The 26930-nt window shown below is 58.3% G+C and overlaps 4 protein-coding genes across 4 annotated transcripts in view; 3 read left to right on the top strand and 1 right to left on the bottom strand.

Moving 5' to 3' along the window:
- Positions 1–14553, top strand: part of ABCA2 (ATP binding cassette subfamily A member 2) — a 32849-nt gene extending 18296 nt beyond the window's left edge. Inside the window, exons 20-49 of the mRNA XM_087704846.1 lie at positions 19–183; positions 344–524; positions 636–848; positions 1049–1245; positions 1379–1561; positions 1898–2082; positions 2689–2809; positions 2908–3213; positions 3446–3658; positions 4440–4539; positions 4858–5183; positions 5999–6212; positions 6325–6430; positions 6622–6733; positions 6961–7021; positions 7330–7504; positions 7956–8071; positions 8377–8524; positions 8772–8895; positions 9586–9718; positions 9901–10018; positions 10645–10823; positions 11779–11920; positions 12159–12293; positions 12424–12527; positions 12722–12814; positions 13088–13190; positions 13280–13417; positions 13617–13823; positions 13975–14553. Of these exons, the coding sequence (XP_087560972.1) occupies positions 19–183; positions 344–524; positions 636–848; positions 1049–1245; positions 1379–1561; positions 1898–2082; positions 2689–2809; positions 2908–3213; positions 3446–3658; positions 4440–4539; positions 4858–5183; positions 5999–6212; positions 6325–6430; positions 6622–6733; positions 6961–7021; positions 7330–7504; positions 7956–8071; positions 8377–8524; positions 8772–8895; positions 9586–9718; positions 9901–10018; positions 10645–10823; positions 11779–11920; positions 12159–12293; positions 12424–12527; positions 12722–12814; positions 13088–13190; positions 13280–13417; positions 13617–13823; positions 13975–14010 (4634 nt within the window). The 3' untranslated portion in view covers positions 14011–14553. The remainder of the gene's footprint in view (positions 1–18; positions 184–343; positions 525–635; positions 849–1048; positions 1246–1378; positions 1562–1897; positions 2083–2688; positions 2810–2907; positions 3214–3445; positions 3659–4439; positions 4540–4857; positions 5184–5998; positions 6213–6324; positions 6431–6621; positions 6734–6960; positions 7022–7329; positions 7505–7955; positions 8072–8376; positions 8525–8771; positions 8896–9585; positions 9719–9900; positions 10019–10644; positions 10824–11778; positions 11921–12158; positions 12294–12423; positions 12528–12721; positions 12815–13087; positions 13191–13279; positions 13418–13616; positions 13824–13974) is intronic.
- Positions 14554–17176: 2623 nt separating this feature from the next.
- CLIC3 (CLIC family member 3) lies at positions 17177–20503 on the top strand. The gene is made up of 6 exons (XM_014058358.2): positions 17177–17228; positions 18375–18484; positions 18794–18919; positions 19105–19211; positions 19783–19958; positions 20315–20503. Exons 1-6 carry the CDS (start codon positions 17193–17195, stop codon positions 20471–20473), a joined length of 714 nt encoding a protein of 237 aa, XP_013913833.2. The 5' UTR covers positions 17177–17192; the 3' UTR covers positions 20474–20503.
- A 786-nt stretch (positions 20504–21289) lies between these two features.
- On the bottom strand, positions 21290–24103 carry PAXX (PAXX non-homologous end joining factor). The gene is made up of 7 exons (XM_087704843.1): positions 23931–24103; positions 23574–23634; positions 23432–23472; positions 22948–23138; positions 22424–22501; positions 21958–22048; positions 21290–21466 (listed from the first exon to the last, which is right to left on the bottom strand). Exons 1-7 carry the CDS (start codon positions 24020–24022, stop codon positions 21427–21429), a joined length of 594 nt encoding a protein of 197 aa, XP_087560969.1. The 5' UTR covers positions 24023–24103; the 3' UTR covers positions 21290–21426.
- LOC106542594 (transmembrane protein 141-like) lies at positions 24034–25208 on the top strand. Its single transcript, XM_087704844.1, has 4 exons — positions 24034–24191; positions 24344–24401; positions 24512–24580; positions 24870–25208. The coding sequence occupies exons 1-4, from the start codon at positions 24165–24167 to the stop codon at positions 24959–24961; spliced, it is 246 nt and encodes an 81-aa protein (XP_087560970.1). The 5' UTR covers positions 24034–24164; the 3' UTR covers positions 24962–25208.
- Positions 25209–26930: the final 1722 nt, after the last annotated feature.

Raw genomic sequence — 26930 nt, 5'->3', positions numbered from 1 at the left:
CCGGCGCTTCTTCCCCAGGGATGTACGGGCTCCCGCGGCCTTGGTACTTTCCGCTGCAGAAGTCCTACTGGCTGGGAAACGGGCGCACGGAGACCTGGGACTGGTCCTGGCCCTGGTCGAAGCGGCCCCACCTGAGTGTCACGGAGGAAGACCAAGCCTGTGCCATGGAGAACAGGAGGATGGGTAAGGGGGCGAGGGAGCAGGGCCAACGCGGGGCATGGTGAAAAAAAGGGGCCCTTTGCCCGAGCTTTGGAGACTCTCAACAGCACACCTGGCCAGAGAGGTCCAGAGGTGCTTTTTCCTCAGACCCCCCGTATTCTCTGCCCTTTGTTGACCGCTGCAGAGGAGAGCCGGGGCATTGAGGAGGAGCCCACTCACCTGCCCCTGGTGGTCTGCGTGGACAAACTGACCAAGATCTACAAGACCGACAAAAAGCTGGCCCTGAACAAGCTCAGCCTTAACCTCTACGAGAACCAGGTGGTCTCCTTTCTGGGCCACAACGGTGCGGGCAAGACCACCACCATGTGAGCGTTGCAGGGGGCCCCGGGCAGGGTGCAGGGGGGAGGCGGGCAGGGGACGGTGGGGGGGGTGTAGCTCCGCCTGACCCCATCCCTGTGCCGCTTCCTCCCCCGCAGGTCCATCCTGACCGGCCTCTTCCCTCCGACCTCCGGCTCGGCCACCATTTACGGCCACGACATCCGGACGGAGATGGACCAGATCCGGAAGAACCTGGGGATGTGCCCGCAGCACAACGTCCTGTTTGACAAGCTGACGGTGGAGGAGCACCTTTGGTTCTACTCACAGCTGAAGGGCATGGCCAAGGAGGAGATCTGCAAGGAGATGGCCAAGTGGGTGGCCCCCCCACCCTCCCCCAGCACTCCCAGCTCCCATGCTCCCCAGCCAGCAGGAGCAGGCCTGCTGCTCCCTTTCCTCCTGCTCCGTCCTGCCTCTCGGGCTTAGGTCGAGAATCCTCCCCTCCAGCAGATCCAGGCGAGTCTCCCCTGAGGGGCCCCCAAAGTGACGCCCCCCCTTGCTTTGCTCCCCACAGGATGATCGAGGACCTGGAGCTGACCCACAAGTGCCACTTCCTGGTGCAGATGCTGTCCGGAGGGATGAAGAGGAAGCTCTCGGTGGCCATCGCCTTCGTAGGGGGCTCGCGGGCTGTCATCCTGGACGAGCCCACCGCCGGCGTGGACCCCTATGCGCGCCGGGCCATCTGGGACCTCATTCTGAAGTACAAGCAAGGTGGGTCTGCGGGGCCCTTTTTGGGGGGAGTGCAGTCCCTGGTCCTCTCTCATCTTGGTAGGCGCTTTGTGAGGGGAGGGTCTTCCAACCCCCCTCCTGGCCCACCTTCCCCTTTTCTCCTCCCCCCCTCCAGGTAGGACCATCCTCCTCTCCACCCACCACATGGACGAAGCAGACCTGCTGGGCGATCGCATCGCCATCATCTCCCATGGGAAGCTGAAGTGCTGTGGGTCGCCCCTCTTCCTGAAAAGCACCTACGGGGACGGCTACAAGCTGACGGTGGTGAAGAAGCAGTCGGACGCCCGGAGCAACCCCGGTCAGTGGCCCCACCAGCCCTCCTCCTGTCTCCCGGGCAGGGTGGAATCCTCGGGCTTTGCGCTGGGCACTCTGCCTCGGTCCTCTTGCGCCCTTGGCCTTTCGTGCTTCAGGTAGACTTCCTGGGAACAGGGAGGTTCAAATCGCCCCCAGGCCCTTTGCAGACCCATCTCTTTCCTCTTCTCTCTGCCTCTCCTTTCCAAGACTTTCTTTTGAAATCCCCCAATTCTGCAGCCCTTCTGGTGGTCATGCTCCAAATCCTGAGCCACGTGGAAAAGCCTCCTTCCCCCCCCCTTTTCCTTTGGCCTGGCTAACTCTCCCCTCCCTCCCTCCCCAGAGACGGGGCTCCCCCGCAGCCCGCCCTGCCCCTCGGCCACCAGCCCCTGCTCCGAAGAGCGGGTCAGCCAGTTCATCAAGAAGCACGTGGCCTCCTGCCTCCTCATCTCCAACACCAACACGGAACTCTCCTACATCCTGCCCAGCGAGGCTGCCAAAAAAGGCTGCTTCGAACGGCTCTTCCAGGTGGGCACGGGGGTCTCACGGGCGGGCGGTGGGAGGGCTGCCTTGGATCTTGAGTCCAGGGCTTCTTCCTTTCCTGGGGGGCATGGGGGAGGTGGAAACACATCAAAAGTCCTTTAAAGCAAGAGAGACCCAGAGATGGTGATCTCTGGGCCTCTCTTCTTCTCAAGAAGCTAGTTCTCTTGAGGGGGGGCTCCTTGCCATCCTAGATGCCCCTGTTCTGCCTCCAGGGGATTTGTAAACCATTCAAATCTCACATTTGGGCACTACTATGGAGGATGCCGTCATTGGCAGAGAACAGCGGCCCCTTGTGGTTGCGGAGGAGGTCTGCCCCTGAGTCTGGAAGCTCAGCGTCAATATCCACTGATAGCCCCCTCCTCCTCCTCCTGGAGTTGGGAAAACTGATTTAAAGCCACGAATCTGCAGGAAGTGGAGCAGAGAACTTCCTTTCATCCACCCTGGAAGGACCGTCACTGACCGAGGCACGGTCTGCATGGAGACATTCCAGAGAAGAGGGCTGCAGGGCCCTCTCGGAGACCGACCCCCCCGAATGGAGGTGATGCAGTGGGGCCTGCTCCTAACACCCCCCTCCCCTGCTCCCTTCTGCAGCACCTGGAGCACAGGTTGGAAGAGCTGGACCTCACCAGCTTTGGCCTGATGGACACCACCCTGGAAGAGGTCTTCCTGAAGGTCTCGGAAGAAGACCAGTCTCTGGAGAACAGCGATGCGGGTACGCTGCAGGGTTACGGTCCGGCCTCCCTTGCCGGGGGGGGGGGGCAGTCTTCTGCGGCCCTCGGCAGCCGTTCTCACCTCTGCCCACCCTTGCAGATATCAAGGAGTCCAAGAAAGACGCTTTCCCGCTGCCCAGTCCCCGCCTTGGCCCCAAGCCCCAGACCAACGGCCATCCACTCCCGAGGCCGGCAAGGCCCACCAAGCCCGAAGTGGACCTGGGGAACCTCCTGGATTGCTCGGACCTGGCCAAGTCCCAGGCATCCTTGCACTCTTCCTCCTCCTCTTCCTCCTCCTTGGCTGGTTCCATGCGTGGCGAGGAAGGTGGGGCTTATTCTGAGTTCTACGGGGATTACTGCCCCCTGTTTGACAACCCACAAGACCCCGATAATGGCAGCCTGCTAGGTTTGTAGCACGGGGAAAGTCTGAGGGGTGCAGGGGAGGGGAAGGAGCCCCCCTGGTTCCCCAGAAGCTTCCCAATGGCTGCCTTTTCAAAGCAGGAAAGCTGGGTGTTCAACGGGTTAAGGGTGGAGGGGCGCGGCCTCCTGGTGCTCAGGCGTTTGGCAGAAGAAGGAAGGGGAAACTGAGGCAGGGCCCCTTTTCCTCCTAGCGTCCATTGTGTCTCCTCTTCCTGCAGAGCCAGATGCTGACCCGGAAGAGGCGTCCCTGACCGGACAAAGCAGCGCCAAGCTGGAGGGCTCCTGGCTGAAGCTGCGCCAGTTTCACGGGCTACTGGTCAAGCGCTTCCATTGTGCCAAGCGCAACAGCAAGGCCATCTTCTCCCAGATCCTACTGCCCGCCTTCTTCGTCTGCGTCGCCATGACGGTGGCCCTCTCGGTCCCGGAAATAGGTAGGGGGCATCCCTATCCTGCCCACCCCTATCTGAGGGGCAGGAGTCTCTCCCCTCCCCGCCCAATGGGGCCAAGGCTGGCCCTCCAGAGGGGATGGATTGGGGGTGGGGGCTTCTCTGTAGAGGGACATTTTAAAACCTCGTTGGGCGTTTTTGCTTTGAGTAAGCGATGGAGCCTCTGTGTGTGTGTGTGTGTGTGAACCCTCCTCCTGCCCCTCTTTTCTGCTGCTGAAATGGGGGGTGTCCTTCCACAGCCAGTTATTTAGCCCCCTCTTTTTTTTAATTAAAAGTTTTAAAAAAGTTTTACAATATATGCCTCCCCTCCCCCCCACAAACCTCCCAGAGCAAATAAGAGTATAAACATTTAACAACCATATTCTAAAATAAACTAACAGACTAACAGCATCATCCCTCACTTGTGCTTTAACTCCCCTTTTGTAAAGCTAACTTTAAACAAGTTATATCATTCCTTGCTCATTCAATCATAAGCTATCTGGAGTTTCTTAGTCCCGTATTTATTTTGGATATAATCAGTCCACCTTCTCCATTCCAGCTTATATTTCTCGTCTGAATGGTCCTTGCGATATGCTGATATTAGTTTGTTACTTTTAACATCCATTCTTGAGTAGTAGGCAAATCTTCCTTCTTCCAGTACTGCGCCACCAACAGTCTTGCTGCCATTGTCAGGTTCAAAATCAAATTAGTCTCTATAACTGTACAGTCAGTAATTATACCTAAGAGGAATAACTGGGGAGTAAACTTTATCCCTCTTGCTTTCCAGGTGACCTGCCTCCCCTCATCCTTTCGCCTTCCCAGTACCACAATTACACCCAGCCCAGAGGAAACTTCATCCCTTACGCCAATGAGGAACGTGGCAACCAGTAAGAAATCACCTCTCCTCTTTGCAATCTTCCCCCCCTCCCCACCCCCGGGGCATTTCCCAGGAGGTCTCAGACCTGTAAAATGGGAGGGGGGAGTAGCAAGGAGACCCTTGCCCATTCCAGGGCCTGCTCTGAGAGAGGTGGGGTACGATCTGCCTTGGTGTCTGTTCCTTTGAGAAGAATCTCTCAGGGTCTGGTTGGAACAAATGTCTGCTTTTGTCCTTCATACACCCCCCCCCCCCCCCACACACACACACTGGAAAGCTGGAGTCCTTCATTCAGCTGGGAAAATTCTCCTCTTCCTCCTCCTCCTCTTAGCCAGTCCTCACCAGACGCCAGCGCCCAGCAGTTGGTGAGCACCTTCTACCTGCCCTCCGGCATCGGGGCCACCTGTGTGCTCAAGTCGGCCTTCAACAGCACCCTGGACCAGCAGGTCCAATCCCTGAACCTCAACAGCAACGAGTCCAAGATGTTGGCGGCCAAGTACTTTGACGCCATGTGCCTGGACTCCTTCACCCAGGGCCTGCCCCTCTTCAACTTCGTGCCGCCCCCTCCGTCCCCGGCCCCCTCTGACTATCCCTTCTCTCTGGACGAGGACTTGCTGCGGGCCTGGAATTTCACCACCTTCCCGCCAACTGTTAAAGGTAAGGGCGGCCCTCGGCCTTCGAGGGGGATGGACGTTGTGGCCCACCAGTGGCCAGTGGAGCTGGCAGCCAATTCAGACAGTGAGGAAGTTGGGGAGGAACCTGGGCCACTCCTGGAGTCTGGGGAAGGCTCTGCGTCGGAGGCAGAGGGAGGGTCAGGGGCATCTGACAGTTATCAGCTGCTTTCAGAGTCAGACATCAGTGAGGCAGAAGAACAGCTGGAGCCTGTTCCCAGTGTGTGCATGCGCAGAGTGGCCAGATGAAGGGAACAGCTAAAGAACAGGGGTCGACTTGGGAGGAAGGCCACAGGTGGACGATGAATGGCCCCTCCCAGAGGAAATAAAAGAGGAGCGAAGGGGGAGTGGAGTTTGCAGGAGACAAATAGTTCGCTTAATTGGTTTGTGACTCTCCGAGGCTCCTTGCCAAGTTCTGCAGATCTCGGCCTGTCAGCTCTCCAAGCCAGATAAGGTCTGTGACTGTAAATCCTCCCTTGAAAGACTTTGCTGGATGTGAAGGAGCAGAATTCACAGTCAATTAAAAAGGGGTTTTTGTAGGACCAGGAATTTGCTTCAGGCTCCTGGGAAGCCTCCGTCAGAACACTGGAGACGCAGAGGCAGGCTCTGAAAATGGCGCTTCCATGGTGCCTGTGGTTGGCTGGGAGGGGCTCCTCGGGCAGGCTCTGGGAGTGGCCGGGAGCCCCCTCGACTGAACGGCTGCCCCCCTTCCATCCTTTGAGCTGCTTTTCTCTGAGGCTCCTCCGCGGTTGCTGGGTCCCCTCGGTGGGTGAAACCTCTCCTGGTTTTCCTCCCTGCCAGAGACGGTCACCTCCACCCCGGCCCAGCCCAGCATCGTCCACGAACCCATCAGGTGCACCTGCTCCATGCAGGGCACCGGCTTCTCCTGCCCCAGCGGGGTGGGGGGCCACCCTCCCCAGATGAAGGTGGTGACGGGGGACATACTGGTGGACATCACGGGGCGCAACGTCTCCGAGTATCTGCTCTACACATCGGACCGCTTTCGGCTGCACAGGTCTGTGCGTGGCGGTTGCATGGTGGGGATGGGAGCGTCTCCCCCCCCCCCACCCAGGAGGAGCTCTGGCAGGTGCCTGTGAGTGAATGTGGCAGCTGCTTTCCTGTCCCAGGTATGGAGCGGTGACCTTCGGCAACATCCAGAGATCCATCCCGGCCTCTTTTGGGGAAAATGCGCCTCCGATGCTCCGGAAAATTGCTGTCCGCAACACGGCCCAGGTAGGGGCTCGGCTAAATCTCTGCCTGTCTATGGCAGAAGCACAAGGCAGTTGGGTTGAATGGGAGTTCCTGTGGCAGCTATCAGGGGCCGTTCCCTCCAGGGGTCCTCTGTGCCCGCTGCCCTCCTCAAGCGCCCTGTCTGCGGGAGAGCAGCCTTGGCCAACGCTCCCCTCCCTACGCTGCCTTCCTAGGTATACTATAACAACAAAGGATACCACAGCATGCCCACCTACCTCAACGCCCTCAACAATGCCATCCTCCGTGCCAACCTGCCCAGCAGCAGGGGCAACCGCGCAGCCTATGGTGAGCAGGGAGGGTGGAAAAGATGCTGGGCAGAATTGGGGCAGCGGCAGCATTCGACCGGGTGGCATGGAGAGGCTCTGCCCTCTCCACATGGGAGGAGGCGAGAGGGGAGGGGGAGGCGATGTGGCTAGGAGGGAATCTGGAGGAGGAGGAGATGGGCATTGGTGGGCTTGGCAGAGGAAGCCCTCTCAGGCACTCATGCCAGACTCTCTCTATCTGCCCCCCAGGCATCACTCTGACCAACCATCCTATGAACAAGACCAGCGCCAGCCTTTCTCTGGATTACCTGTAGGTCTCCTTTCCCCCTCTTAATTGCTTGTTGGTTTACCTCTGCACTGCTTTTCAGCATCTTTTTATGACCTGGGGTGGCAGGGGGGGTAAAGTTTCCCTTGCATCCCACTTCTCCCTCTGGCAAGCAAGGGGCCTCTCTTGGAGCAGGCCCAGGGCATTCACAGACCTCGGGGTGGTGGGGACCATCCCAACCTCGCAGGGGCCTTGTCCAAGCTTTGGGGCAAAGACGGCTGGGGTCTGTGAAGAGGGTGGGGAAGCCGAGGAACATCGACAAGCGGGCCAACCTCTCCTCCTCCTCCCCTCAGCCTGCAAGGTACTGATGTGGTCATCGCCATCTTCATTATCGTGGCCATGTCCTTCGTGCCGGCCAGCTTTGTGGTCTTTCTGGTGGCTGAGAAGTCCATCAAAGCGAAACACCTCCAGTTCGTCAGCGGCTGCGACCCCGTCATCTACTGGCTGGCCAACTACGTCTGGGACATGGTAGGTGTCAACGCCCAGTGTGATCCTAGTGAGAGAAGGTTGGGGGGAGAGCTTTCCACGCACTGTTGGCTGAAGTCAGATCTCAGATTCCTGCAGCAGGCTTGGGAGGGGTGCACCTCATTGGTGAATGTGATTTATGACCCAGACTGAGTGGAGGGGAGGGACAGGGGTAAAGTTCAGCTATAAATCAAACAAAGCTCAGATCTGACTGCAAAGAGGCCTTGCCTAATGGGGCTCCTAATAAATGGCTAGTTTTTCATTGAAACTTGGCTCGATACTCATGAATCAATTAGGGCATTTTTAGGAAACCTTACAACAGGCTGAAAGGTGGGCTGGGCTGGCTGGGACCCCCAAGCCATTAGGGGGGCAGAGGGGTGGCTGGCTTTGGGGGCAGGGCAGAGGGACGCCAAGCTGAACCTCTCCTGGGCTCCCTACCCTTCCTCCCCTCCAGCTCAACTACCTGGTCCCAGCCACTTGCTGCATCATTATTCTCTTCGTCTTCGACCTGCCGGCTTACACCTCTCCCACCAACTTCCCTGCAGTGCTGGCCCTCTTCCTGCTCTACGGGTGAGTGGCGGCTGGGGGAGGAGCCATCGGGACCCTGGTGAGGGGGGGGTCTCCCCTGTCTGGCCTGGGGGGCGGGGCAGTGTCAGCCTGAGGCCTAGTTTCTCTCCATGATATGCTTCTTTGGGCCAAAGTGACACTTGTGGCGTGTGGGTCTTATTTGGAGGCTGCCGTAAGGCTTAGGAATGGAGCCTCCCCTGTTAGAGGCAGTCTACCTCTGAACCTCTGGAGGAAGGAGCTGGGTGGGAAATTCTCAGGCAGGTCTTTGAGGGCTTCCGTCTGGGGCCTCTTGCGCCCTTCCCCCCCAGGTGGTCCATGACGCCCATCATGTACCCAGCCTCCTTCTGGTTCGAGGTGCCCAGCTCGGCCTACGTCTTCCTCATCGTCATCAACCTCTTCATCGGCATCACGGCCACCGTGGCCACGTTCCTCCTGCAGCTCTTTGAGCACGACAAGGTGGGTGTTGCCAGAGCAGGAAGCCAAAATAAGGACTTTTTTAAAAAAAACCACCTTCCCCTAAGAGTCCCTGGGTGAGCCTTTCTCTTAAACACTGGACCCACGTGGGGGAGGGGCCTCTCGTTCCATGCACAGAAGCAGCGCAGCCTCCAAATCTGGGAGCTGGAGCTGGGGGGGGGGAGCTGTGGCGAGGGGGCTGGTCTGACGCTGCTGCCGCAGCCCTTCCTTAGCGCCTCTTTCTCCGTAGGACCTGAAGGTGGTAAACAGCTACTTAAAAAGCTGTTTCTTGATTTTCCCCAACTACAACCTGGGCCACGGACTCATGGAGATGGCTTACAATGAGTACATCAACGAATACTACGCAAAGATCGGTAAATAGCAATGGCCCTTAGACTTATACACCGCTTCACAGTGCTCTCTAAGAGGTTTACAGAGCCAGCCTCTTGCCCTCCCCAACAATCTGGGTCCTCATTTTACCCACCTTGAGCCTGGTGAGATTCGAAGTGCCAAATTTCAGGCAGCCGGCAGGCAGCAGAAGGAGCCTGCAGTACTGCACTCTGACCTCCGCTCCACTGTGGCTCTTAGAGTTTCCTATTTGGTTGTTCAGCTTATATGCTGCCATCTCACCCTCTCCAAAACGGCAGTAAATCCGCCCTTTGCTTTAGCCCCGGGATTTCTCCTCCCCAGTCTCCCTCCCAGGAATATGAGCTTTGGTTGTGAGGTTTGGAACATGCACAGAGCAGTTTCTTAACCTTGGCTCGCTTAGTGACGGCTGGCCTTAGATTGCCAGGGGGGATCCGAGAGGAGAGGAAATTATCCTGATGTCGTCCCCCCACAACCTCCGGTGGCTCTTGCATTCAAGGGAAACGTTTCTTAAAAGGGAAGAAAAAGCATCTTTGGGGCTTTTGTGTTTTGCTGGAAAAATAGCTCTGGGAAGCAGGAAACCAGCCCCTGGTGACCCTGGGAAGGCCTCAGACGAATCCCCCCTCCCCCACCAAGGAAGCCCCCAATCAGGGGAGGCTTTGGCCCTCTCACCCCAATTGATGCCTCTGTTCCTGTAGGGCAATTTGATAAGATTAAGTCTCCCTTTGAGTGGGACATTGTGACCCGGGCGTTAGTTGCCATGACAGTGGAAGGCTTCGTCGGCTTCTTCATCACCATCATGTGCCAGTACAACTTTCTCCGAAAACCACAGTGAGTGTGGCAAGAGGCGTGCCCAGAAGGGAGAATTTTCCTTCTCATCTGACTGGGTGGGAATCACAGTCCTGCAAATCCGTGCTGGGGAGGGAAAGACAGACAGAAGGACCTTGGGCTGAGTCTCCCCTTGAGAAAAAAAACAGCTTCTTTGCACCATCCTGCCCCCTCCCCCTCCCCAGGCGTTTCCCCGTGTCCACGAAACCCATTGAAGATGATGTGGACGTGGCCACCGAGCGGCAGCGAGTTCTGCGTGGGGATGCCGACAATGACATGCTCAAGATTGAGAACCTCACCAAGGTGTGTGCGGGGGAGTGGGGGGTGGGCTCCATCTGAGGCAGGTTTGGTGTCAGGGTTCCAAATAGCATCCAAAATTAAATCCAGAGTCCAAGGCAAAGGATTCCTCAAAGTCCCAATTTATTAAGAGTTGGCACATCTGGGACCTTAACCCGAATCTGAAAGCTTCCTGGTTTTCCCCTCCGGGGTACAATGTTGAACTTGCCCCCACACCCACAAGTCCATCCTATGGTCCAATCTCCCACTGCCATACTGGTAGTTCCACCCATCCATTTCTGGTCAGGTGCAGAGGTGCAAAGACAAAGGATGACCTTGGCTTTCTAGAAAGAATGTTGTTATGGCTACATATCATCTAACTCTGTACAATCCCCCCTCCTATTTTCCCACAATAGAAAATGCATAGTTGAATAATAGAAACTCTGGAAGGCCAAAGACCGAAAAGGAAAGAGGGCTGCAGGCCTGACATTTGGCTGGAGCAGGGGGCTCAAAGGGAGCGAGATCTGAATCCTGCTGAGATTTGGGGGCAGGAGACGGGGGGAGGGGAGGGGTCTCCTGCAGGTGGGGATGCCCCGAGGCTGAGGAGGAGCTCTTTTCTCACGGCTTTTTTTCCTGCCCTCCCCGGGACCCAGGTGTACAAATCACGCAGGATTGGGCGCATCCTGGCCGTGGACCGGCTGTGCATGGGCGTCCGGCCGGGGGAGTGCTTCGGCTTGTTGGGCGTCAACGGGGCAGGGAAGACCACCACCTTCAAGATGCTGACAGGGGACGAGATCACCACCAACGGCGAGGCCTTCATTAATGGGCACAGGTGCGCCTGGCACGCAGAGGAGGGGGCTGGAGGGTCCTTTAAGGGCCCACCTGTTGCAGGGCTCCCTGGGAACACTGCGCCCAGCGCTGATTTTTTTTCTGTTTATTCCGTTCTTTTCCCCTGGAATCTCCTGGGAATTTGCTCTCCCTGTCTGAAAATAGACTCATTTGCACACAAAGCAAGAAGGGTGATTCCATAGGCCTGTGGAGCCTCCATGGGCAGGCAGTAGTGTTCTGATTTACTCACTGCAGGGAAGCGCCACCAAAAGAAGGCTCTTTTCCCGCTAGCTGTTGGAATCCTGTGCTCATCTTTTTTTTTAAAAAAATAAATTTTTATTTCTCATATATACATTCACAATTATATGATCTCATAACATACGAATAATAATATGTATTTGTAACAATTTTTCTCCCCTACAATTGACAATATAATTGAAATTACTTTCTTACCATCCCATAAACCCATCTTATTTTACAACAATTCTACTTCTTCCTTCCTTCCCTCCTTCATTCCCTCCTTTCTTCTCTCCTTCTCTCCTTCCTTCCCTCCTTCTTTCCCTCCCTCCTTCCCCTTCCCTCCCTCCTTTCTTCTCTCCTTTCTTCTCTCCTTCCCTCCTTCCTTTCCTCCTTCCTTCCCTCCTTCCTTCCCCCCTTTCTTCTCTCCTTCATTCCCTCCTTCTTTCCCTCCTTTCTTCTCTCCTTCTCTCCTTCCCTCCTTCCTTCCCTCCTTTCTTCTCTCCTTCTCTCCTTCCTTCCTGTGCTCATCTTATCTGCTTCCCCCCCCCCTAAATCCATTTGTTCTCTATTTCATTTTTCACCGCTGTCGCTTTGAGCAATGGGTCCCGTTGTCTTTGGAAAAGGGCTGCTGAAGCCCCTTTCCTCCCAGCCGGCCTTCCTGGAGGGGCTCTGGGGCAGGATGAGCCCCTTGTGCTCAGCCCAGCTCTCCGTTTCCACAGCATCCTGAAGGAGCTTCTGCAGGTCCAGCAGAGTCTGGGATACTGTCCACAGTTCGACGCCCTTTTTGATGAGCTGACGGCGCAGGAGCACCTGGAGCTCTACACCCGGCTGCGTGGCATCCCGTGGAAGGATGAGGAGCGGGTGAGGCACAGGCAGAAGGACGGGAACTTCTCCCCCCCTCTCCCGGGTTTTCCTGCTTCTGTGTAGACTTGGTGGAACTCACCTCCACAAGACAGAAAGGGCCAAGGGAACCGCCTCTGCAGGGACTTCCCGGGACATGTGGCAGAGGCTGGGCGAGGGGGGGGCCTTCAGCAGTACCCCCGCGGCTGCCGTTGGGCTTTCTCTGTGGGTGTGAGACCCCTCTTCCTTCACAACCCAGGTGGTCAAGTGGGCGCTGAAGAAGCTAGAGTTGGATAAATGCGCCAACAAGCCCGCCAGCACCTTCAGCGGCGGCAACAAGAGGAAGCTGTCCACCGCCATTGCGCTGATCGGCTACCCCGCCTTCATTTTCCTGGTGAGGAGCGACAGTGGGGAAGAGACCCGGCTGGAGGGTTGCGGGGGACGCTTCACTCTTCCGCTCTGATGCCTGGAGTGCCACCCCAGCTGGGCCTAATGCTGCCCCCTGGTCCCCTCCTTTGCAACAGGATGAGCCCACCACGGGCATGGACCCAAAGGCTCGGCGCTTCCTCTGGAACCTCATCTTGGACATCATCAAGACGGGCCGCTCCGTGGTCCTGACCTCACACAGGTGGGCTGGGCATGGTTCCTGAGGTGCCAGGGAAAAGGGTGGACTGGATGGGGGAGCGCCAGAGATGTGGGTGAGTAAGGGGGCAGCGGCTGTAGGGCGGCCAAGAGCCGATGGGCGAGCTGTCATGTGTCCCCTCCCGCATGCCATTTGGGGAGTGGGCACCCTTCCTTCCAGCTGTGCTTCTCTTCTCCCAGCATGGAGGAGTGTGAAGCCCTCTGCACGCGGCTGGCCATTATGGTGAACGGGCGACTCAAGTGCCTGGGCAGCATCCAGCACCTGAAGAACCGGTGAGCCCAGGGCGCTGGGTGGGCACACCATGGGCTGCTTCCACCGGCCAAACCTGTGGAAGCTCTCAGTGCTGGCCTGGGGGCAAAAGGGTAGCAGACTAAGTGTCCAGTCCTGGAGGAAGTCCTCTTCTGGGCCCTTTGGAGGGAGGGGAAGGAGGGGAGGGCCCTCCCAGCTGCCCCTTCCTAGACGGCAGCTTTATCTTCCTTACCGGAGCCATCCGGCCAGGAGACCGGCTGTTGCAGGTGCCCCCTCCCCCCCCTTGTTCTGGACAGGTTTGGGGACGGCTACATGATCACCGTCAGGACCAAGTCCAGCCTGAACGTGAAGGAGGTGGCGCAGTTCTTCAGCCGGAACTTCCCGGAGGCCGTCCTCAAGGTTTGGGCGACCGCCGGAGGGAGGGGGGGCTCACCTTGGAGGAGGAGGTGGCACTGACCTTCCTTGCCTTCTCCCCCCCCCTCCCCCAGGAGAGGCACCACACCAAAGTCCAGTACCAGCTGAAGTCGGAGCACATCTCTCTGGCCCAGGTCTTCAGCAAGATGGAGCAGGTGGTGGACGTCCTGGGCATCGAGGACTACTCCGTCAGCCAGACCACGCTGGACAATGTGAGGGGCCACCGACGTCCCCACTTTCCCTTTGGCTGCCCTCTTCTGTGGCCAGCTCTGTGCTGGCTGTGCTGGCGTCCTTGGCTGGCTGAGGGTGATGGGAAGGCCCCGGATTTCCCCTTTCTGTCCCCGCCACCCCAATCCCCGGCCGGGGGAGACGAGTCCTGGGCTCCAGCCTGAGCTGCGGCTTCCTTTGCAGGTGTTTGTGAATTTTGCCAAGAAGCAGAGCGACAACTTGGAGCAGCAGGAGAGCCTCCCGCCCTGCCCCATAGAGTCCCCTCTGCAGCGCCTCCTCAGCCTCCTGCGGCCCCGGGGGGCCCCGACGGAGCTGCGCACCATGGTGGGGGAGGAGCCCGAGGACCTGGAAACGGACGACGAGGGGCTGATCAGCTTTGAGGAGGAGAGGGTGAGCCAGGATGCAGCAAGGGAGCTAGCCATGCAGGGGGGGGGCGCAGGAGGCTGGCAAAGAGGCTTGTGGGGAGGGGGGAAGCTTCCGGGGGGATGCAGCATTTGTTACCTTTCCTCTTTTCTCCTGCCCCTTCTCTCCCCCCACCCAGGCCCAGCTCTCCTTCAACACGGACACCCTCTGCTGAAAACGGAGGGGACGCAGCCCCCTCCCTTGGCTGGGCAGCCCCTCGCCCCTTCCCGCTTGGTGGCTGCCATCCTCTCTGCCCAGCGAGTGAGCGGGACGTCCTGAAGGCACCGAGAGGAGGCATTGCCTGAGCCTTTGACCTGGGTGGCCCCCCAGGATGGAGTGGGCCCTACGCTGTTTTGCAGACGGCCAAGGACCGGATGCAACGCAGTCCGGCTAGTTGAGAAGATGTGGGGTACGGCGCTGATGCAGAGGAGAAACAGTGGCCTCCATACCCCACTGGAGCCCCACAGTTTGGGACATTCGTCCTGGGAGAGACTGCGCTCTGCTATATCCCACTGCCTCTCCTGCCGCCCTGGGCCAGATCTGACTGCGGGGGGCAGCTGGCCGTGCTGGAGTGGATAGCTGGGCACTGTCAGCCTTTCCGGCCAAAGGGAAGCAAGAACGCTGAGGGGGGGTAGATCCTCCTGGACAAGTCTGGAGATTGCGCCTCCCTCCGTCCTCTTTGCCCCCCCCCTCTCTCTCAGCCCAGGAACCAAAGCCCCCTGCATGAAGGCTCGGGAAGGGCTGGGCATCTGAGCCAGCCTCCCCCCACTCAACCCAAAAGCAGCTCAAGGAAGCGCCTCTGTCTCCTCTAACCAGGCCTGGAGGTTTTTGCTTCCGGATCTCCTTTTTAAAGCCTCAAGTAACACGCCAGGGCTGAGAGCCCCCCCCTCCCTTCGGCTGTGGGGCAGGAGCTCCCCACTCTTCTGCTTGCGCCCTAACCTGGCATGGCATTAATCGGAGGCCTCCGGTGGGATCGCCAGGGTCTCTCAGGAGCTCTCATTGCACAACGAGTCGCTGCCAGAGGAGATGCCCTTCCAAGGGGAGCCAGGAGGGTCCCCTCCAGCGGCATCTGGAATTGCCCCAGATGTGTGGGACTCTAGATCCCGATGTCCCAGCTGGTGGCTTGGGAAGATTTAGTCTGAAATGCAAGAAATCCAGTCCATGGTGCACCCCATCCGTTCCTGGTGGGGAACGGCAAGCCCCCCCCCCGCGCCGCCACGGCACTTGCCCTATTCTCCCTCCCCCAGCTGTGCACCGACCAGCAGAGAAGCCAAGAGGCCAGCAGGGGCTCCCCCAAATGAAGAGGAGGGGGTGCTGGAAGACCTGGAGGTCTTTGGGACCAGAGCGAGGATGGCAGCTTCTTTGCACCGAAGGAGTGTAAATTGAATTCGGAGGAAGGGGACAGTTTTAGACAGAGATTGAATCGGTTTATTTTGGGCTTTGCAAGCACAATGTTTTCTTTTAAATTTATTGGAGCGCCGGGGAGGGGTTTGGAGCCTAGGCAGGGTGTGAAACTGATGGGAACTGTGCTGGGCTCTCTCCCCCCACAACAGCCGTGGGACTCTGCCGGTCCCCTCTCTGGAAATGGGCCCCGGACATCCGGCACAAAGGGAGGCATCAGGCCGCCTGCAAAGAGAAGCCGGCTTGGAGGACTCTCTGGCGAGCCCTCTTGCCCGGGGTCTGCTCGGCCCCTCCGGCCCTCCTCTCTGCCCCGAGCCCTGGCTGGGGGTGCTGAGCCCCCCCTTGGGGCAGCTTGCTCTCTTTGCAAAGAGCCTGTACATTGCTAGAACCGGAAAAGCCAATGTGAAAAGTAATTATTGTTTTAATAAAAAAGTGAGAATAACCGATGGTTGTTTGGCAGAGACTTTTGTGGGGGAGCTGAGGGGCACCCCAAAAAAAGGGGGTGCCAGGGGGTGGCTGGTTGGAGTGGCTTTTAAGGGTGACACACCATCCGTCGCTCCGCCGAAGTGGGTCTCTTGCTCCAGCCCACGTTAGCATTTGGTTGGGGGATATTTTTATCGTCTTAGAATATCCACAACTTTCACTCACCTGTGTTCTGCTTCTTAAGTCACTTCCCCCTGATCAAGGCAGGCGGGGTGGGGGGTGGGGGCGATGGAAGCACGGGGGAGGAGGAGGGGGTGCTGCTTTGAACCCCATCTCTCAGTCCTGGGCGTGGCAGGCTGGCATTTTCAACAGCGCCATCCGGCCGAGGGTTTAATTACACCCACGCTGGGAACACCACCTTAATCAACAGAGCAGGAGAATTGTGCAGAAATGCGACGGTTGTTTTGATGTTCCCGGAAGTGTGCATGTCACACTTTTTGCTTTCTGAGGAGCCGAAAACTAGCCAGGGCAGGGCAAGGGAGCTGCCCCGGCTGCCCCAGGCCTGGGGTTTCCAAGAGATGGGATGAGGATAATGCCACCGGGAGGGTGTTGCTGGGCCAAGGGGGAGGTGAACGATGGGCTTTTTTCTTCTCTCCCCACAATCATCCACACCAGCTTTTCGCAAGGCTTCCTCCACTGCCCCGAGCGCAGCCTGGCTCCCCACTGGGATCTCGCTGTAAATCTGGGGCTGCTAGAAGGAAAAGAGGAAATTTGACCCTGCCTGAGAGGGACGAGAAGGGCCTATATCCGTGATGGTGAACCTATGGCACACGTGCCCAAAAGTGGCACGCAAAGCTGCGTGGCCTCGCTTGTTTGTCTTCCGGGTTTCTGGCACGCACGCATGTATGGCGATCAGCTGTCCTTTGCATGCGCGGCAGTGGTGGAAACCGGTGTGCGCGTGGAAGGCCACATGCGTGCTAGAACCTGGAAAGTCGGCTTTTCTGGAGCCTGTCCCCAATGAGTGCGTGTGTGACATTTCCATGCGACCTTTTTGACACTCAGTGCTGAAAAGGTTCACCATATATACCTATGTAATCAACATGGTAGTGGCAAAAATCTCTCCTTTTTTTCCATTTTCCTTTTGCAAAACTCAGCCTTCCTGGCGCTTCGGTCTCTACCAAGCCAAGAGGGCTGGAGGAACTCTTCCTCCCTCGTGCCACTGCCCAGATGCCCCTCCTGGGTTTCAACCCGCTCAGCGGGCAGGCTGTGGTGTCCCGTGATGGGGGGGGGCTTTCATGGAGCTGCCCAAACACACACTAGCTGCCCAGGGACCCCCCCAACACGGGCTCTGCCTTTCTGCCGCTGCCACCCCAGGAACCAGGGAGTGCCCGGGATTGGGTGGCTTCGGAAACAGGGCGTTGGGAGGTGAGGAAGAAAGAATGCGGCTGGTGAAGCTCTCGGGAGGGTGTGTCGAATTTATAACGCAGATCCGAGCGGCTTCTGGACAGCTTTCCCTGCTGGGGCCCAGAGAGGATGGCGGAGGGTTGCAAGCTCCAGCTGTTCGTCAAGGTAAGAGCCGCCCTGCCTTCCCTCTGCTGCTTGGGCTGGGATGCTCCGGACGGGACCTCGGCTGGCCAAAGTCACCGATTGGAGACCTGGAGGAAGAGCCTCCAGGCGGTCCCATCTGCTAAGCGAGTTGCCGGAGAGCCGGTAAGCTGAAGGGCAGAGTGGATGGGCCTCTCCTGACCCCCTGCAGCCTCTGGCTTTGGAGTGGGCTGTGTCTGGAGGGGCCCCTCCCGTACTCCTAGCCTCTGGTTCCTTTCCAGCTGGGAGGCTGGGTCCTCTGGGTCCAGCTGGCCTCCGGGCATCCCCAGCCAGGGTTTCCCCTCTGGCCGGAGGGGACCTGTGAGCCCTGCAGTGGGGCCCTGTGTGTGTGTGTGTGTGTGTGTGTGTGTGTGTGTGTGTGTGTGTGTGCCCGTGCATCCTGCAGGGAGGGGCTGGGAAGTCCTGAGCGCGCCTTCTCTTTCCACGAATGGGCTGCAACAGTCCTGTTTCCCCCACTTGGAGCCGAAGGGATCTTTTTGCGTGCAGCTGTGTTCCAAGAGAGGAGGACTTTGCCCGAATCCATTTCGCAAAATGAAACTGCCAAATCCTTGCCCCGAGGCACCTGTCCTGGCAGAGGGAGCCTCTCTTGGCCAACCTGAAACGCTGCCTTGGTTTTGGATTAGGCCGGGGAACAACCTGATCCCGGCCGAGAGCTGGGATGGGGGCAGGGCTCCCTGGTCTTCTGCCCGCTCTGCACAAGGGGGCTGGTTAGGCAGGGCCCCCCTGAAAGGCACGTCAGGCTTTGGTGCCGGCGAGGCTGAATGAAACGGTGTTCAAATCGTCTTCCCATCAACGCCTGCGCTGATCCAAAAATACCTCTTGTCTACGAGGAAGGAATTGACAAGCGTTGAAACCGGACTGAAATCCCGGGGAGTTTTGACAGCGGAGCGAAAGGCTTAAAGGCGTGTTTCTGCCGCTGACCCACTTCACTGGCGCAGTCCTGGGAGGGAGGATGGGATTTGTAGTGCCGTGCATTCGGTGGATGCTGTGTAAGGAAAGGTGGCACGTTGCTTTTAACCCTGTTCTGCCCAAAAGGGCATTGGAGCTCATTTCTCCTGCCAGGATGCCACTCCGGGCCCTCTCTTAACTCCCCCTCCCTGCCCCGTTTAGGCCAGCACGGATGGAGAGACCATAGGGCACTGCCCTTTCTGCCAGCGCCTTTTCATGGTCCTGCTGCTCAAGGGGGCGCCCTTCACTCTGACCACAGTGGACACGAAGAGGTAAGGGCCAAAGGGAAGCCCGGAATCTCGCCTGCTGACAGTTGGCGATGCTGAACCTACCTCTGGCAGTTCCCCTTTGATCTCCTCCCCCCCCCCGAATCCCCTGGCAGGTGATGGGGATTGTTGCCTCACCCATCTGGGGGCCCTGGGGTTAGAAAGGTCTGGTGGGGGGAAGGTGTCTGGGTTTGGGGGTCGCATCTGGAAAAAGAGGGCTCTGTATGATCCAGGCCCCTGGGAACGTCACTTGTGGGGATACAGAAAGAGGGGGGCACCTCCATTTTCCAGGCTCAGCCCCCTTTTCCCTCCCAGGTCCCTGGATGTCCTGAAAGATTTCGCCCCAGGAGCCCAGCTGCCCGTCCTGCTCTACGACGGGGAGCCCAAAACAGACACCATCAGGATCGAAGAGTTTCTGGAGGAGACCCTGAACCCCCCTGAGTAAGTGGTGGGGGTCCCCATCCAGGGAGGGTGGGGGTGAGTCCAAGGGAAGGGAGAAGCAAGGGCCTCCTGCCTGCTCTCCTCTCTGTCTTCTCAAAGGCAGGGCAGGATCCTGCCCATTGTGCAGATGGAGAAACTGAGGCCAGGAGCCACAGCAGTCAGCATTCCTCCGTCTTCCCCCACAGGTTCCCCAGCCTGGCGCCCAAGTACAAGGAGTCCACCTTAGCTGGGAATGACATCTTCCACAGGTTCTCCGCCTACATCAAGAACCCGATACCAGCTCAGGACGAAAGTGAGAATGGGGAAGGGGCTTCGGACTGCCACCCCCGGTCCTCCCTAGCTAGCATGCGCCAAGGCCCTTAGCAGAGTCCAGTCCTTTGGGGGACTCAAAGGTAGACTGTGTTGAGCCACGGAGGCTCCATTTGAGGCCCGGAGAGCAGCACGGAGAAAACCCAGCTGCCTTCCTTCCAATGTGCACTCGGGAGACAAAGTGGGGGAGGGCAGTACAGGAAGAGGCGACGTCCCTTCCCTGCAGGGGGGGCAGGCCAGGCACAGACCAAACGGGGGGGGGGGGGGAATCTTCCCTTGGTCAGCGAGTTGAGTGGCAGCCGATGGAGCGAGGGGGCAAAATGGATGTAATCAAGTGGTCAAGCAACAGAGAGACTCCTCTGAGCATCTCAAATAGCAAAGCAAAAGCATCTTTCGAAGGGGGCGTCTTTAGAAGCTCAGGCCCGACTGAATCTTCGGCTTCCGAAGGAATGGCTGAGCAGTGGATCAAGCCCCCACTTTAGAAGCAGTCTATCTGGGCATCCTTCTGCTGCCGCCTGCCCCAGAGGCTAACTCCTCGGGTGTTTTCCCCACAGCTCTGCTCCACGCCCTCCTCAAAGCCTTCCGTAAGTTGGACCAATTCTTGAACATCCCTTTGGACTACGAGCGGGTCCGAGACCCAGAGCTGGTCATCTCCCGCCGGCGGTTCCTGGATGGGGACCAGATGACCCTGGCCGACTGCAACCTGCTCCCCAAACTCAACATCGTTAATGTGAGAAGCCCCCGAGGGTGGCAGAGCCCCCTTCCTCTCCTCCCCAGGGGGCCCCTCTGGCTGCTCTGGGCACCCTCTTCTGCCGGGCACTTCCTGGGGCCGAATTCCCCTCTGCGTCTCCTCTGGGAGCACCTAACGTATTCAAGGAAGGGCGGGCCTCCCCTCCACCCCACCCTCCACGGAGCCATAATTATCCCAAAACGCAGCACAAACAAAATTTGGTATCCCCGGAATCTCGACCTTCCAGTTGTTTGGGTTCATCTTGAGAACAAAGTCAGCGGAATAAAAGGACGGCTGGCATTGCCACCCTCGGCTCCAGGAGGCGCTGACTTTGTCTTCCCTCCCTTGCCCTGCAGGTTGCGTGCAAGCACTACCGCCAAGCGGGCATCCCCAGAGAGATGCGGGGCATCTGGCGATACCTGGAGTCCGCTGCTGAGACCAAGGAATTCCAGTACACCTGCCCGGACCCCCAGGAGATTATCCAGGCCTACCACGGCGTGGTCAGGCAGACCTAATAGCCTCCTTGCCCCCCCCTGGCTAAAGTTGGGGTCTGGCTAGCTCTGGCTGGCAACCTCCTGGCTCCTCTTCCTTCTCTCTCTGAGCCACCCATAGTGGAAGAAAGCAGGGCAGGTCCAGATGAGCCCCCCACCCCGCACCCGTGGGCATGGTCTTTAGGTGGGTCTGGCATCGCCATCTTCCCCTCCCGCCAAGGCAGCGGGTTCTAACGGTTTAGGCCTCTGCCCCTGGGCAGTACTGGCAGTGCCAATGTGCTCTGGCGGTCCCTGGCTAGTCCCTTTCTTCCCTGGGGGGCTCCCCTCGCTTCCTCAGCCTGGAAGAATTGAGGGAGGGCAGTCAGCTCCCTTCACCCCTGCGAAGATGGCCTGAAGGCCTTGAAGCGGGGCTGGGGGCTTCTTAGCTCATCAGAAATTGTGGGAGACCCTCGCTGGAGCAACCCTGCACACAATCTGCCTCTCAGGTGTGTGTTTGTGTGTGTTTGTGTGTGTGAGAGAGAGAGCATGTCTGCATTTCCCCATTCTCTCTTCCCCCATGGCTCTTTTTAAGTGCAGTACCCCCTCCCCCCAAATGTCCAATGCTTTACATGTCTTTCCCCAAAATTAAATATACGCTAATATATCAACAGAGAATTTAGAATCCGTCAATTTTTGTGCTCTAGACAAAGTACTTTCCCTGCAGAATCACCTAGAATTGGAATATTCTCTCCCTGTTGCCCAAACTGCCCCCCATCCGGAGAATTTACTCCCACTGGTCTAGATTTTTGTCCCCCCCCCCTCCAAAGAATTTGGCCCAGAAAGAACAAACTGGAAAGTGAGTAAAATCAAGCATTTTATTGTCTCCTCCTTTCTATTATAATACATATAAAAATATACTTGGTGTAGTTTTAAGGCTTAAATAACGTTAAAAATCGCCATGCTGAAGTAGTTCTTTCCCATTTGATTTGGAAAACGGTTCAGGCGTCTTCGAAGTCCACCCCCGTCGGGGTCTTCTTGCTAGAGCAAGAGAGAAGCCCCTTATGAGCATCCTTCACGCCTTCAAACGCCCCTCCCCGCTTCCGCCCCCCCCTCCCTGGCACTGCCATGCTCAGGAAGAGTGGGCGCTGACTGGCAGGGAGAAGGAAGCTGCTGGGGGCCGCTGAGAGGTGGTGGATTTGCACACCTGTCAGGCCCTAATGGTTGGGAGCGATAGGGATTCAAGCTCAACATCTGGCGGGAGGAAGGAGGGAGAGAGGTTTCTCCCATCCCATCATCCGCCTGACCCAAACTCTGCTCGAAGCCCAATCTCAGCTCTGCCACAAAGAGGGACGAGGACCAAAAGCAGAGCTGAGGATCACACAGAGCTGTCTGTCCCCCCCCTCCCGCCCCCCCCCGAGCCAACCAGGTTCCAGAACTGGCATGGACCATGGAAGGAAAAGGCGCCCCTCAGTGGGCACGATGGGTCAGCTCCATCCAAGCAACAGGACCAGTGCAGCCCAAGTGGTTACCTTCTGAATCCAGGGTTAATGAGGGATTCCCCAGGCAGCCGCCGCTTGCTCGGACCGGCCCCTCCTCCTCTGGGCTTCCGCGGACAGAATTCTGGGGGGGGGGGCAGAGAAATCGCAGTGACATCTTCCTCGCGTGAGCCAAACTTTGGGGGAGGGGGGCTATTCTGGGGGAATTGCTACTTTTCCAGGAGTTTGGAGTATCCAAAGAGGGAGGTGAGGGGCCCCCTCGGGTGGCACTCAACATTGGCACAGAACTGACCCGGGCACCGTTTCTCTCGACCTGAGAAAACCCCCTTTCCCCTTGGACAGTTCAGGGTGTCTCAATCTGGTTTTTCTGGCCTGGGAAGGCAGATCTTTCGGAAGGGAGGGGCCGGGGGCAGGTTGTGTCAGATTTCTCCTCTCTCTTCCGGATGGTTTGACTGGGAGGGGCGGAAGCGCACCCTCCCGACTGGATGCCGCCTCTTACCTGTTCCCAAGAGACTCTGGCTTGCTGAGACCTTTCGGGGGCTTCTGAGGGCCACGGAGGGGGCAGCCGCTGTGCCTTCTGGGGAAGGAGGAGGAAGAGGAAGAGAAGCAGTCAGGCCCTGGTGGCCCCCGAGCCCAGAAACCCTCCAGGCCAAAGGGGTCCTTTCAAAGCCCAGCCCCCCACCCCCGGGGGGATATTTCGGCTGGGCAAAATGTTCCTTCAGTCGTGCTTGTGCTTAAACTGGCCTTGGTAGAAATCTCTACAGAATGTAACAGGAGTTTCAGTCACAGAGGAACCCCAAGAGCCATGCCCGTTCCCTGCCCCTGCCCCTCCTCTTTTTACAGCCACTGAGCCCCTCACTTCTCCCTGCCCCTTCCCCTAGCAGAGAGACCAGTGCTTTCTGTATTGATGTCTGCAGCTGCCAATTATTATTATTTTTTTAAGTGCCATGGTTTGGGGGGGCTTTGATACCCCGACGGGAACACCGCCAACCACCCAGGCCTCCTCCAGGGACCCGGCTGCACCTTCCAGGGGCTTGTCCAGCGCCTGCAGCTGCTCCACCAGGCCGAAGGTGAGCTCCTGCACCTGCCTCCTGGCCTCGGGGAGCGAGGCTTTGTCCAGGTCGAAGGTCACGCTCTGCCCACCGTCCTGGACCTGCAGCGTGGCCTTGGTGTCATGGAGAGTGAGGACAGGTTCCTGGCCCTGCAAGAGTTCCCTGCAAAGAGAGTGGAGAGTGACTGGCTGTGCCCCGGAGGTGCCAGGAGGCAGAGCTGGGAGGGCATGGCAGCCGTGCTGAAGCAGGCAGGGAATTCACTCCCCTGCGTGAAAGCCAAGGGCGCCCCCTCTCGGCCAGCCCTGGCATCTCCCCTTTCGGCTTCCAGCTCCGGCTGTCTTCCTGCCAAAGGGGTTCTTATGGGCGCCTCCAACGGCTGAAGGAGCTGCCCACCGGGGGAATCCGCCCTGGGAAGGGAGAGAGGGAGCAGAACCATGGCCAGCGGCCCCACTCACCGCAGTCTGGCGAGGCGGCCGGCGGGCGAGCCGGGCTCCTCCTGCGCCAAGGGGAAAACACAGTCAGCCGCGGGGCGCGCGAGGGGCGCAGCGCCAAGGACCCCAGACCCGGGGGGAAGCAGGGGGGACCCTCCCTCCGCACCTGTCCGTGCAGCTTCTCCGGAGGGACGCTGCAGCTCCAGAACTCCCAAGCGTCGGTCAGCCTGCGGGCAGGGAAGGAAAGAAGGGAGGGAAGGGGGGAACGGTTGAACCAAAAGAGCTTCCCGCCGGCAGGAGAGGAAGAGGCGGCGAGGAGGGCGGGGGATCCCAGCCTGGGCTCTTCTCTGCCAGCCTCCAGAGCCGAGGGTGAAGTGGCATCAAAGGGGCGCTTCTGAGAAGGAGGGGGGGCAGGCATTGTTGAGGAGGGGGGGCTTCCCAGGCTCTCTGCACACGCTCAGGGGCCGAGGAAGAGGCTGCCGGGGGGGGGGCAGAGCCCAGCGCCAGGGGGTCCCGCACTTACTGCAGCCGCGGAGAGGCGTCTCCGTCCCGGCAGAAGCAAAGGAACCGCCGCCCTCCGTGGCTCAGCAAGCGCAGCGGCCGCGGCGCCGCCATCGCTCCCGGCCGCGCGCCAGGCTCCGTGCGCTCCCGCTCGAGCGGCGCCTGCCGGCTAAACTCCGCGGCTCAAGCTCTGGCCGCCTCCGCCGGCCCTGCAGAGGGAGCTCTGGCCGCCCGGCAACCGCCCAGGGAAGAGGCCATGCCGCCCGCCGCGCCAGCAGACCCGGTGGGTGGCTCGGGCGGCTGCGTCTGGTGACGGGCGGGCAGAGGGCAGCGGGCGCGGGGCGAGGGGCAGGCGCGGGCGGGGGGACAAGGCGGGCGCCGCTGGAGCCCGGGTGGGGGGCGAGTCTGACCCGGGCCGTCTCTTCCGCGCTGCAGGACTTCGCCTTGTGCCAGGCTTTCGTGCGCTTGAAAGGGCTGGCCGTGCTCGCCATGGGTAAGCGCCCCCTGTCCGCGGGTCCCGTGGGGGGTGGCTTTAAAGGGGGAAAGGGGGGCTCCATGCTGCCTTGAAGGCGCTGGCCTGAGCCTCTGTTTGTCTCCACGCAGGTACCGGAGTGGCCTTTGCTGTCCTCAGGAAGCCTCTTCCTCTCCCCTGGAGCGGACTCCTCTCTCTGGGTTGGTATTTCTAGGGAGCGCTCCCCCCCCCCAATCCCAGAGGCAAACCGGCCCTTGGGGTGGGGGGTGGGCGACTAAGATTCTTTTCCCTTGGCTGAATCTAGCAAGGCCATGGAAAACTCCCCAGGAGCCTCCTCAAATTGAGGCCCCTGGGGGAGGAGGGGGGGTTCCCGCCAGAGATGGGATTTCCCCCATGGGCGTTTCCCAACCCCAACCCTGGTTGGGCGACCCCTTGGATTGGGAAGAGAGGCGATTTCAGAGGGACTCTCCTCTTCTTGGGCTCCTGCAGCTCTGGCTGCCTTACCCACCTACGCTGTTACCCGGAATCAGCTGAAGAACTGTGCTGACCAGTGGGACTTCCAGACCCCTCCCCAAAGGTAGCCCGAAGGTGAGCAATGGGGGGGGGGGTCGAAGCTGTTCCAAAGGCTGCAGCCACATTACGGATCTCAACCAGGCAGGGCGTGGAGGCCTGCTCAGGAGAAGCAATGCGGTCCCTTGGGGTTTCGTGCAATGTGTGAACAAGGTTGTCGGGGGGCCACGCGTTGCGTTGAGCGTCGAGCTGCTCCTAGCTCAGCCCCTGGCAAAGGCTGGCAGATTTTATGCCCTTGGAATAAAGGACACTCAGAGACCTCTGGCTGGGTTGCGAAATTATTTCTTCCTTTTATTTATTAATTTTGGGTAGGTTGGCTGCTCAACTCCTGCAAAGAGGAAGCGGGGGGGGGGGGGGGACGAAGGCCCGGAAACTCTGCAAAGGCCCTTCAGGGTAGCTGTTCAAAGATCAGTTAACCACGTACATTTTCTGAAACGCAAACTCTTTGCCAAATCAAATGCAGAGGGGATGGGCTAGATGCCCTTCAGGACCCCTCAGAAGGAAACCCCCTTCTCGGAAGAACCCCACTGTGCCCTGCCCAGCCTTTATCCTTTGCTCCCCAATATCCCTCGTTGAGCTGCGGAGGATGGGTGGGTGGAGAGAACAGGAGGAGCAAGACAAAGAGAGGCAGGTGTGAAGCTGGCCTCCCTCAGCAACAGTGGTGGGTTTCAAAAAAAAATTCGAACCTACTCTGGGTATGGCCTCCTTTGTGGGAGTGGCTTGCCGGCCATGTGACCTGGTGGGAGTGGCTTGCCGGCCATGTGTTTTCTTTCTTTCTTTCTTTCTTTCTTTCTTTCTTTCTTTCTTTCTTTCTTTCTTTCTTTCTTTCTTTCTCTCTCTCTCTCTCTCCTCTCTCTCTCCTTCCTTTTGTCTCTGTCTCTTTTTCCTTTTTTTCTTTCATCTCTCACTTTTTCTTTCTTTTTTTCTTCCTTCCTTTCATTCTCTTTCTCTCTCTGTTAGTCTCTCTCTCTCTCTGTGTGTGTGTGTGTGTGTGTGTGTGTGTGTGTGTGTGTGTGTGTGTGTGTCAGTGGTGGGTTTCAAAATTTTTTGGAACCCCTTCTGAATGTGTGGCCTGCATTCCAGGTCCACTGGTGGAACCTCCTCTAACCGGTTCAGTAGATTTGACGAACTGGTTCTACCGAACTGGTGCGAACTGGTAGGAACCCACCTCTGCTCAGCAACCAAGAAGGAAACCACTTAACTCTGACTGTTGTGTTTTTAATGATGTATTGTTTTTTATGTTATGACTTGTTTGTCCTCCCTCCCCTTGAGTTGTGAGCCGCCCTGAGTCCCCCCAGGGAAAAGGGCGGCATACAAATAAAGCATCTCAATCTCAATCAATCTCAATCTCTCTCTCAACTCCATTTTGCAGAATTAAGAGTGCTTTTATTGGTACATGAAAAGATAGCAGCTAAACGAAGCAAGATCTGAGGCAAAAGCGCGCGAAATCATAGATATCAATATGTGACCAACCCCCTCCCCCCGCCCCCTCCCCCCCCCCCCCCGTAGCCCTCATCCCACTGTCCAATCTGCAGATCCCTTAGGTGTCATGCGAGTTTCATCTTCAAGGAGCATCAGCAGCAGTGGTGGGTTTCAAGCAACTTCGGGAAAGCCCTTTGCTAGCAGGCAGATTCTAGGACGCCTGCCGCCACCAAAGGACCTTCCCGAAGTTGCTTTTCTGAGCACAGGGAAAACGGACGGTATTTTGTCCCTTCTGTCTCCCCGTTGCTCAGAAAAGCAACTCTGGGAAGGTCCTTTGGTGGCGGCAGGCGTCCTAGAACCTGCCTGCTAGCAAAGGACCTTCCCGAAGTTGCTTTTCTGAGCAACGGGGAGACAGAAGGGACAAAATACCGGCCGGCCGTGTATACAGGGCAGGGGGCGGGGCCTCAGTCCCCCACTTCTCCCCGCCCAGGCCCCTCATCTGCCCCAAGGGAAGCCCTCACCTCTCTTTGTCTTACTTCCCCCCCTTCAATTCCTTCC

This window comes from Thamnophis sirtalis, unplaced genomic scaffold (genome assembly GCF_051295495.1).
Source record: "Thamnophis sirtalis isolate CommonGarterSnake01/CBP01778 unplaced genomic scaffold, rThaSir2_p1.2 scaffold_2, whole genome shotgun sequence".
NCBI classification, from domain to species: domain Eukaryota; kingdom Metazoa; phylum Chordata; class Lepidosauria; order Squamata; family Natricidae; genus Thamnophis; species Thamnophis sirtalis.
The sequence above is the reverse complement of the archived record's forward strand: the minus strand, read 5'-3'. Positions and strand labels throughout refer to the sequence as shown.

Excerpts from the sequence above, each read along its gene's own strand:
- CLIC3 (XM_014058358.2), top strand. The coding sequence starts at position 17,193 with ATGGCGGAGGGTTGCAAGCTCCAGCTGTTCGTCAAG. Across the intron at positions 17,229-18,374 it reads AGCTCCAGCTGTTCGTCAAG|GCCAGCACGGATGGAGAGAC; the intron begins GTAAGAGCCGCC and ends TGCCCCGTTTAG. Across the intron at positions 19,212-19,782 it reads GATACCAGCTCAGGACGAAA|CTCTGCTCCACGCCCTCCTC; the intron begins GTGAGAATGGGG and ends TTTTCCCCACAG.
- PAXX (XM_087704843.1), bottom strand. The coding sequence starts at position 24,022 with ATGGCGGCGCCGCGGCCGCTGCGCTTGCTGAGCCACGGAGGGCGGCGG. Across the intron at positions 23,139-23,431 it reads GGCCGCCTCGCCAGACTGCG|GGAACTCTTGCAGGGCCAGG; the intron begins GTGAGTGGGGCC and ends CTCTCTTTGCAG. Across the intron at positions 21,467-21,957 it reads ATTAACCCTGGATTCAGAAG|CAAGAAGACCCCGACGGGGG; the intron begins GTAACCACTTGG and ends CTCTTGCTCTAG.
- LOC106542594 (XM_087704844.1), top strand. The coding sequence starts at position 24,165 with ATGCCGCCCGCCGCGCCAGCAGACCCG. Across the intron at positions 24,192-24,343 it reads CCGCCGCGCCAGCAGACCCG|GACTTCGCCTTGTGCCAGGC; the intron begins GTGGGTGGCTCG and ends TCCGCGCTGCAG. Across the intron at positions 24,402-24,511 it reads GCTGGCCGTGCTCGCCATGG|GTACCGGAGTGGCCTTTGCT; the intron begins GTAAGCGCCCCC and ends GTCTCCACGCAG.